Raw genomic sequence first — 10,024 nt, forward strand, 5'->3', positions numbered from 1 at the left:
AGTATAGAACTAGATGGGTATCAACTCTTGGTTACAAAGTATTTGAAGAGGAATTGATTGGTTTAGCTGAAGTACTTCCGAGAAGCTCTAGAGATGAAACTGAAGAAAGACATGAAAATTTTGAAGAAAAATCTAAAGAATTCCATGAGGAGCAAATGAAACCAATCATTGAAAGGAAAATTCAAAAGAAGGTTGATGAATTGGGCAAAGCTGCTATTTTCACACAAGAGGAAATTGATCAGAAGAGACAGTAAGTAGGTCTTGAAACAAGCACAAGGAGAACTAGAATCTTCTCATCTTCAACTACACCTACAACCTCTAGAAGATTTCTATCTACCTCGAAGAAGAAAAAGAAGAAGCCAAGTCAAGTAGAAGAAAAGTCTACTCCAACACCTAAGGATATGACTGGAAAATGAAAGAAAGGAGAAACCCCTTCCTCATCTTCAAAGAGAGTGAAGCAAAAAGCCTCTAAAGAAAAGCCTTCTAAGGAAGAGGAAGGGAAGTTAGAAGAAGAATTAGAATCAGAGACTAAATCTGAAGAAAAGGTAGAATCAATTAAGAGCAAGAAAGTACACCTTGTAGAATCCTCAGATGAAGAAGACATTGAGGCAGAAAAAGAAAGATATGTGATTTGAGAGAGGAAGACAAAAGAAAAAGAGAAGACAGTTAAAAGAAAGAAACCTCTGAAGTTGGGCACTCTATTCAACTACATGGTAACATATGACAAATTGAAGGAGGTTGGTGAATTGTATGGTACATTTGATGAAGAAGACGAAGAAACAAGTGTCAAAGCCTTTGTAAAGTATATCACTGACTTAGAAGCATACATAGAAAACTTCAAAAATGACATCCTAGATGACTTATGGATTGTATTATTAAAAGTACTTGATATGATGCTATTGATGATGTGGATAAGATTAAGCAACATGCTCTACAGATAGTAGGTGAAGGATTCTTTGAAGCAAACTAAGCTACATTAAAACAAGTCTACTCAAATGAGCTCAAATCAAAGTGAAGGGAAGACATTCTAATAGGAAGAGACAAGGAGGTATTTGAGAAGTTACAGAAGGAGATTGTTGAAGCCTTGCAAGATATGGCAAATAAGATTGTATTGTTGTCTCACAAGAATGATAACGCCCTTGTGCAACATGAGACACCTACAACTAATGATATTGTTATGGATGAAACATCCCTTTCCCCTCTAGAGATCACATAAACTTTAACTAAGGATGAGCAAATTGATAGAACAATCAGTTTTGATATTCTTAAGGAAGAGATATCTTACAACAAGGAATCAAAAGACAATAATAAGAAAGGAACTAAGAGTGAAAAGGGAGGATGAAGGAAAGTAGAGTGACCAAGAAGAAAAATAGGAAACAAAAGATGAGAATATTGAAGAGGCTAAGGAAAAGGAAAAGCATGAGGAAAAAAGAGAAGAGAAGAAAGTGATGGAAGCTAGTACTTCCTCCAGTAATATTGAAGATCCTCTGGATAATGTCCTTAACATGCAACTAAGCTTTCAACCTGTTACTCAGCCCAAGGCATTTATCTAGCATTTCATGATGCACCTATAGATACATAATGAATACACCATCACTCAAATTTATTATTTCCAGACAATTAGCAATTAAAGAATTAATAAATAAAATTAACGATTACACATGATCCCAAACATTTATCTTTATTTGATTATTTGTAATGAAAATACTCTCTCAATACTAATTTAAACTTAACATCCATTAAAATTCGAGAATACAAAATATATAAATTATTATAACTTAAAATTGTGAAAAACTCTCCACAAGGCAAGATCTAGAAGAATTAGTTCCTCATCAATTATTTCTGTCCACTTAAAACTGATCAAAGTAGTCATCTCTTGACTGTGAGGCTCGTTGAAGTTACTTACATTGATTTATCGTCGTCCACTCACTGAATAGATCATTTTATTTATGCAGATATAAAAAGAACACGAGGGATCCTACACTTGGTAGACAGTTAAAGCAAATCTGAAGCTTTCAGAACCAAATAATTACTGGGTATTGGCAACATCTGGAATATGGAGTGGGTGTTTTGGGGTTTGGCGGCTGTTTGTGCTGGTTTAGTTTGGTTTCTGCTCAAGATTGCAACAACGATATGGTGGAAGCCTCTGCAACTGAAAAAGTACTTTGAAGCCCAAGGAATCAGGGGCCCTCCATACAGACTATTCTATGGGAATTCTACAGATATAACCAGAATAATCGATGAGCAGAAATCCAAACCCATGCCACTCTCACATGACATACTCCCTCGAGTTCTTCCCCATTTACATCAGTGGGCCAAAACCTACGGTACACTTATTCTGCATTTTGTTTAAGCATCTGGTATTTCATTAATCATATTATTAGAATTCCTGCTTAGCACCATTGATCGTTAGACTTGGGTGCTGTTAGAACTTAGAATAGTGGCTGATTAAGAAGAATAGTGAGTGATTAAGAAGAAGATAAAGAATTCTGAAGACCGTATTGATTGATAAATTTTTTACATGTGATATAGGTCAGGATTTTATTTTCTGGTTTGGGCCGAATCCCAGGTTGGTTGTTCCCCACCCTGAGCTTATTAGGGAGATATTGTCCACTAAATTTGGCAACTATCCAAAGCCTCCAGATAATCCCCTTTCAAGGCAACTGGTTGGACAGGGACTTGTGGGGTTGAAAGGTGAGAAATGGGCTCAGCACAGAAGAATCATCAATCCTGCTTTCCATATGGATCTGTTGAAGGTAAGGCACTGGACGTCTCTGTTTATGTCTTAAATTAGGACCAATATTATATAATATATAAATCAGTCTTTTTAGAGAGAAATCTATAAAGTTCCTACTAATAAATAACCATAGATGTACTTTTGACATCAATCTTCTTAATGTTTCAAGGGGATTAATTGTTTGAGGTTGTTTATTATATAATTAATATTAATTTTTAAGATGATTATAATAAAATTGTTTAATTTGAATATATAATTCATTATAATAATATTGATTTCTTTTTTCATAAATAATTGATATATATATATATATATATATATAAATAAATAATATATTTATATTTATATTTATACTATCTCTTTGCATAATTTTTTAAAATTCTGTTTCTGATTTCTGCTAACCTAGATCAAGAAGGATAAAACCCTCTATCCAAGCATCCATGAGCGGATTATTGGGCCTTTACTATTTGCAGAGCCAGGGTGATTCCTCTGTTTATAAGTAATCGCAAGGACAAGTAGTGCCTCCACGGAATATGTCTCCATGGCCAAATTTTGCAGTTGGGCGTCATAAGAAATAGTGGTCAGAGTTTGAGTCATGAACCTGAAAGTTAAAAATCATATTCGAGGAGATTCTAGTGTCGAATCTTAAGCCATTCTAGAAGATGTCTACTGTAAGGTCATAAGATTTAAGACCAATTATCTTCCTATTGAACTCTCTACTATTATCCTGGTCATACCAATTTTCTTTCTATTGAACTCTCTACTATCATTCTGTTGATGGATCATATAATGTGATTAGAAACATTGATATCACTCAATCTAATTCAGAAACAACAAGTATAAATACTAATATAATGTAAAAATCAGATATATTAAGTTCAATATGATAGAAAAATTAACTCAGTGAGAAAACCCATGCCCCTGCTGCCCTGGATTGGCATACCTTTAATGAAGGGTTATATCTGAGTGCAACACCTGGTCAATTTGACAGAGTAGAATCTTACCGCCTCGGTAAGATTCTGTGTGGTGTTAAGCCCAAGGTTTCAGCGTGTTCAAAACTTTTTAACTATTGACCTTGTGAGAATTCTTTGCAAGCAGAAGAGTGGAGAGTAGATCTAGTTCTCTTTAATTGAGATACTACTGAGATGTCTTGACTGTTGCTTTTTGAATACCGATATTGTGAGCCGATCTATAGAAGTTATATCTTAAATATATTCCAGATACACGACTCTGCCAAAAAAAAAAACCCTTACCTGTTAGAAGCTACGCAGATTATTTTATAAGTGTTTCTCTATTTTGAAGTTCATATTCAGAATTTCATAGGAAGAAATTTAATGCCATACAAGAAACTTATATATTGTAATTACAGAGTGTGATTCTAAAAATTGTGAATAGCAGTGCCAGTTTGTTAGGATGAATGGAGCAAATTGATATTGTCAGCTGCATCAGAACTTTAAGTGCTAAAGAAATGCCAATATGTTGGACGAATGGAGTAAAATAATATTATGAATTAATTTTATTTAATCTACTGGCCAGTGGAGAGTATACCTAGTTCTCTTGAATTGACATACTACTGAGATGTCTTGACTGATGCTTTTTGAATACAGATTTTCTGCTCCTATCTGTAGAAGTTACTTTTACCCTAAATATATTCCTGATACATGACTCTGCAAAAAAATAACCTAATCTGTTAGATACCATCTGTAGAATTATTTTATTTTCTCTATTTTGATATTTATATTCAGAAATTCATAGGAAGACACGTTCTGTCATATTTTGAATAACTAGTTCTGTAATTACTAATTACAGGGTATGATTCCAACAATTGTGAAAAGCAGTGGCAATATGCTGGATAAATGGAGTAAATCGGTACAGTCAGGTGCATCAGAAATTGAAGTGCTGGGGGAGTTTCGTGATCTCACAGCAGATGTTATTGCGAGCACAGCATTTGGCAGCAGTTTTTCAGAGGGAAAGCATATCTTTGATATGCAGGTCAAGCAGATGATTCTTACATCTGAACTATTTCGCACTGTTTATATTCCAGGTTTCAGGTGACAAACTTGTGTTTTGTGAAAGTACAATTTACCCATCTTAAGTTACCTAGGAATGCAATGACTATTTTGATTTGAGAGTGTTCATGTCTCTGTCCCTTTATGTTTTTCCTTGAAACAGTCGCTGGAAAGATTTTCCAATATTTGTCTTTAACTTGGAAGTGCCACTTTTTTTTCAGCTATATCTTCCCTCTCAAAATGTATTTGTCCTTCAAGAATTATGTTTATGAATATTATCTTGAGAAGACATTTTATTCAATAGGATGAATGCCTTTGTACTTTGGGAGGCTTTCTTCATATTCTGAAGTATGCAGAACCTATAGCTTTTTTTGGTTTACATTGGTATGTAATGTCTGAGAGTGATTCCTATCATCAGGTTTCTGCCCACTACAAAGAATAGGCAACGTTGGAACTTGGAGAAAGAAATAAGATCATCCTTAAGACAAGTTATAGATGCCAGGGAAAAGACTGCTGGGATTGAAAAAACAGGTAGCTATGGTGCGGATCTGCTTGGTTTTATGATGTCTCAGAACAGGGAGCAGGTGGGAGTCAATGTAAAACGTAATGCGAGCCTGAGTACAGAGGAAATCATTGATGAATGTAAGACTTTCTACTTTGCCGGCCATGAAACGACCTCAGTCCTCTTGACATGGGCTATAATATTGCTGGGCATACATCAAGATTGGCAAGAGAGAGGTCGCAGAGAGGTACTGGAAATATGTGGGAGAAACAATTATCCAGATGCAGGCAGCTTAAGCCGCCTCAAAATTGTAAGGACCATCTAACGCAGACCCAAATATCCATGTCAATACCATGAAGTATTTTAACATTAGTAAAATAGAAAATTACAGTAAGGCGCATTTGCTAGCTTTTACAAACTAAGTTTGACTAAAGCCTCAGTACTTTCCCCTGTGCATGAGGTACCTGCTGACATCCTCAGAGAAACATAGATTCAGTTACTGTAAATTTAAATATATAGGAAACAGAATTCAATCGCCAATGTACAATGATATTAAAGAAGGTCAAGCTATTAGTTTGGAGTGGGTAAGCAATTCGTCTAATAAGTGAAACAAAAAGGAGAGATATTTTTCAAATCTACTCAAATTATCTTAGCAAAATTTATTCACAGAAGGTAATGGGAAGCAATACCCAATTTAACAAGTAATAACAATCATATTTGAACAAACACTGGCATTCGAATTCAAAAGCGTATTTTGGGTTTGTCTCACAAAATATTATATGAATGTTTTGTAGGTGGGAATGATCATAAATGAGGCCTTGAGACTTTATCCACCTGCAGTGTTCCTCTTGCGACAGGCATGTGAGCCAATGAAACTTGGAAGGCTATCAATTCCTGCAGGCACCCAACTTGTGCTTCCGATCCTTGCAATCCACCATGATCCTGCTTTGTGGGGAAATAATGCCAATGATTTTGACCCAGGGCGATTTAGCGAAGGAATTGCGAAGGCTACAAAACATCCAATGGCATTCATGCCCTTTGGATTAGGTCCAACAATCTGTGTGGGTCAGAATTTTGCCTTGTTGGAAGCAAAATTAGTGCTGGCTATGATTCTACAAAAGTTTTCTTTTGTCACTTCACCTTCTTATACTCATGCTCCTTTGCAATTTCTCACTCTACGACCTCAATACGGAGCTCAGGTTATCTTCCACGTAGACTAAAGTTTGAGAACAGTATTGCCTAGAAACTCCTCTATTATTGAAATTTTAAGTGTCGTTTCAATATGTTACAGTATTTATCGATCTCGAATAGCATCTCAAATCAGAAGTCCTGGGAAAAATCACGAGCTCTCGACATGTTGTAATACTGTTTCCTAATTTATGGAACGGAAAGGGGTAATATGAAATCCTATAGACCTTTGAATTATAAACCCAAATGCCATGGACTGTGATTAATTTGTTTTATAGACAAATAAGTTATAGTTGATTTTGCTATTTACTATTTAAGTATGTTTTCTTATGAAGAATGATAATCGATATTAAATGAGAACATGATAAAAATTAACGATTATGGGAGATGTTCAAAATAAAAATGGAACTTATTAAAATATGGTTAGCTAGGAGGACCACCTCCATTAGGAGAGATAGAAGGTGGGTGGGAGGGCTGAGACCATCTATGAGTAGCGTGATCTTTGGAACCTTTAGGTTGAGAATGTTTATTCATAATTTGTACCCACAAGGTAGGGAGGGATTAGGGGTTGGGACTCTAACAATCATGTAAGGGGCATTAACCCAATGGTCAAGAAGCACCTATAGAGGTGCAACTGTCAGTACAATTTTATGAGCACTAGATCTACATAAGTACATTATATAAAATCATAGCTTTAATGCATACAAAAAGTGAACATAAGTTGAATGCTAACATCATATAGTTTTCACAATCCATATTAAAGATATAAACAAATTTATGGATTCAGTTGTGTTTAATTTTTGTCAACAAAGTTTCAGATCGAACTTCCTGATCCATCATCATGATAAGGTAGCCAAAGAAGATAGAAATGACAAATTAGTAGTAGAGGAAAAACTCTCAATATAAGAGGGTATAGGGTAGAGGATGATAGGTATGAAAGGAAGGGAACCAAATTCAAAATTAAAATGAACCTTTACAATATGAGAACAAAAAAAAAGATTGAGACAATGAAAACAAATAAAGAAACATAAAATAAACAAAAAGGATAGAAATGTGTAAGGATTAGTTTTAATATATTTTTATATATTTACAAACACATCATCTAGAATGAACTCATGCAAGTTTGGTTTCATCTCCTTGGATTTTAGGTAGGAATGATAACTTTTAAAATGTTCTAGATTTTGGTTTAATTGTTGAGTGGTTTAAATAGTAAAATATTATTGATTTTTTTAGTCGTATTTTAACATTATCCCATTTTGTTGCCTCTAGAACTATAAAAGAATAATAGGGTGCCTATAGACATTTTTTAGTTATAATGCTACATTTCTATCAAATTTGATTTTTTTGTAGGTACACAAATAATGGGTGGGTGCAAGAAGTTGGGTCCCAATTCCGCAAAAGTCTGCAAGCAAAAAAGTTTGCCCCTAGAAATGAGTGCCTATTTTTTAAGAAACGGACACCCATTTAGCTTCGGAGCCCCGACCCATAAAAATAAAATAGGTGCCCGTTTAGGATCAGACCACCGTAGAGAAACGAGTGAACGATTTTTAGAAATGGGCACACGTTTATAAATACGGGTCCCGTTTCTAAAAAAATGTACCCGTTTCTAAAAATGGGCAAACGTTTCTTAAAGTACTATAAATTTCAAAATGGGTGCCCATTTTTTGAATTTTAAATAACGGGCGCCCGTTTCATAAATATGGAGCGGGAAACACACCTATGCCTCGATTTTGGCTTCGAGTTAGGCTTGGTGGGACAAAGCCTATGCTTGGACCTCCAAAAAAATGGCTAAGGCACTGGAATACTATATTTTTGCCTTGCCGTAATTTTTTGAAGGTCTTCGTTATCATATTTTTTGATGAAACAAAAACCCATTAGAGTTCTCACAATCCTAATTTAAAAAATGTAAATTTCATAGTGATATGATTAGTTTTACTATTTTTGCAGTATTTATTAATCAAAAGTGGTACCTAAATGTAAAATTGTGAGGTTTAGTAAAACTTTAATAACTTTTATTTTTTTAGGTTTTTTTGAAAATAAATTATATGACATCAATCTACATACAATTATTTTGAAGATTAAAAAATGAAAAATGAAAAAATATGAAATTTTCATCAAATTATGGTGGTCGTACACTAGATGTTTTGAAAATGTACTTTATAGTGAATTAAAAATTAATTAAAAAAAATATATTGAATAAAAAAATAAGAAAAAATATTCTCATCAATATTTGGTGTCTTAGGTATCTTTTCCCAGAAGGATTTGCAAACATTCATTTATTTATGTCAAAATATGGTGGTCGTACACATGTGTGGTATGGTCCTGAAACATGCATTTTAAAAAAGTGGTTTTAAAAAATGCCTACTAAAATTTTTTTCTACCATGTGGGTATTGAATTAAATTACATATTTGAAAATTAGACTCCAAACAATACATTTTCTATTACTAAAGTTTTTTCAGATTCAATCTCTACATACCTCAAATTTTGACATCAATCGACATAAAATTCAAAAAATAGGGAAAACACTTCCACTTTTTGCCCAAAAGTGAGACTCAACTACTTGCACCCACCGTAATAACTGATAGACAATATAACAATCATCCTAACAAGTTGAAATATTATAAGCTATTTAATATTGTTTTGAGTTAAAGATAGTATCGATATGTCATAGCTTGTTTAATTTAAAGTTCATACATGTTCATAACATATGTCTAAACTCAAACGTGTGCTTTTAGTTTTTGAGCTTATCCCATATCCCAGTATGATAGATTAATGCTTTCTACTAGGTCATAGTTTTAGAGATGAACTTCTACTATGTATTTGTTATACACTATCATTACATTATTACAGGGTTATTTAATTAATAATATATTTTACAAACAAAAAAATTCTTTGATCTTCACTATGATACATTGGAGGTATATCTTAAAGATAGATTGATTACCTTGTTTATAAGTAAACTACAAGGTGAACTCTATGCGATTATTCTTTATAACTTCTGGGTAACTTAAACATTCTATGCATATGTATTAAAATTATATTCATTCTATTTATTTCGTCATAGGAATTATGATGTTAAGCAATGCATATTCTCATAGGTAAGAAATACATATTCTCATATAGGTATTTAATTGCTTGGAAAAGATTGATTCATATCTTTTTATGACTTTTTTTTTTTGATAGACTTGTTTATAACATTCATTTTCTAAGTGTTATCTCTATAACAATTAATATTTCTATTTGGATCTCCTTAAATTTAAAAATATAGTTTCAAGTTGTCAATATTATTTAGACTTAAAACGTTTAGTTATGATATGTGTGCATACTAACTTTGTGCATCTCAAAACCTTTTCTTTCTATTTGGTTCTTTGAAACATAATATTAGTTCATTGCTAGAATATAGTATACGTCACATAAGCAATTATTCTCACAATCTTAGTATATTTTTGTTTTAATAGTGATACTTGTGCATATTTGAATTAGAAGTTGTGCATGAAATTTTCTTTCTATTTTGGTCAAGATGAGAAGCTATACCTTGTGCGTATTTTAAATTATCAAGTGTGTATTTAATACAATAAACATGTTTT

At 33.3% G+C, this 10,024-nt stretch overlaps 1 protein-coding gene across 1 annotated transcript; it reads left to right on the forward strand.

Annotated features, from left to right (window-relative positions):
• Positions 1-1,874: 1,874 nt before the first annotated feature.
• On the forward strand, positions 1,875-6,745 carry LOC131076875 (cytochrome P450 734A6). The gene is made up of 5 exons (XM_058014219.2): positions 1,875-2,327; positions 2,533-2,756; positions 4,547-4,788; positions 5,165-5,558; positions 6,043-6,745. The coding sequence occupies exons 1-5, from the start codon at positions 2,057-2,059 to the stop codon at positions 6,466-6,468; spliced, it is 1,557 nt and encodes a 518-aa protein (XP_057870202.2). The 5' UTR covers positions 1,875-2,056; the 3' UTR covers positions 6,469-6,745.
• Positions 6,746-10,024: the final 3,279 nt, after the last annotated feature.

This window comes from Cryptomeria japonica, chromosome 10, assembly GCF_030272615.1.
Source record: "Cryptomeria japonica chromosome 10, Sugi_1.0, whole genome shotgun sequence".
Classification (NCBI taxonomy): Eukaryota; Viridiplantae; Streptophyta; class Pinopsida; order Cupressales; family Cupressaceae; genus Cryptomeria; species Cryptomeria japonica.

Excerpts from the sequence above, each read along its gene's own strand:
- LOC131076875 (XM_058014219.2), top strand. The coding sequence starts at position 2,057 with ATGGAGTGGGTGTTTTGGGGTTTGGCGGCTGTTTGTGCTGGTTTAGTT. Across the intron at positions 2,328-2,532 it reads TCAGTGGGCCAAAACCTACG|GTCAGGATTTTATTTTCTGG; the intron begins GTACACTTATTC and ends CATGTGATATAG. Across the intron at positions 5,559-6,042 it reads GCTTAAGCCGCCTCAAAATT|GTGGGAATGATCATAAATGA; the intron begins GTAAGGACCATC and ends AATGTTTTGTAG.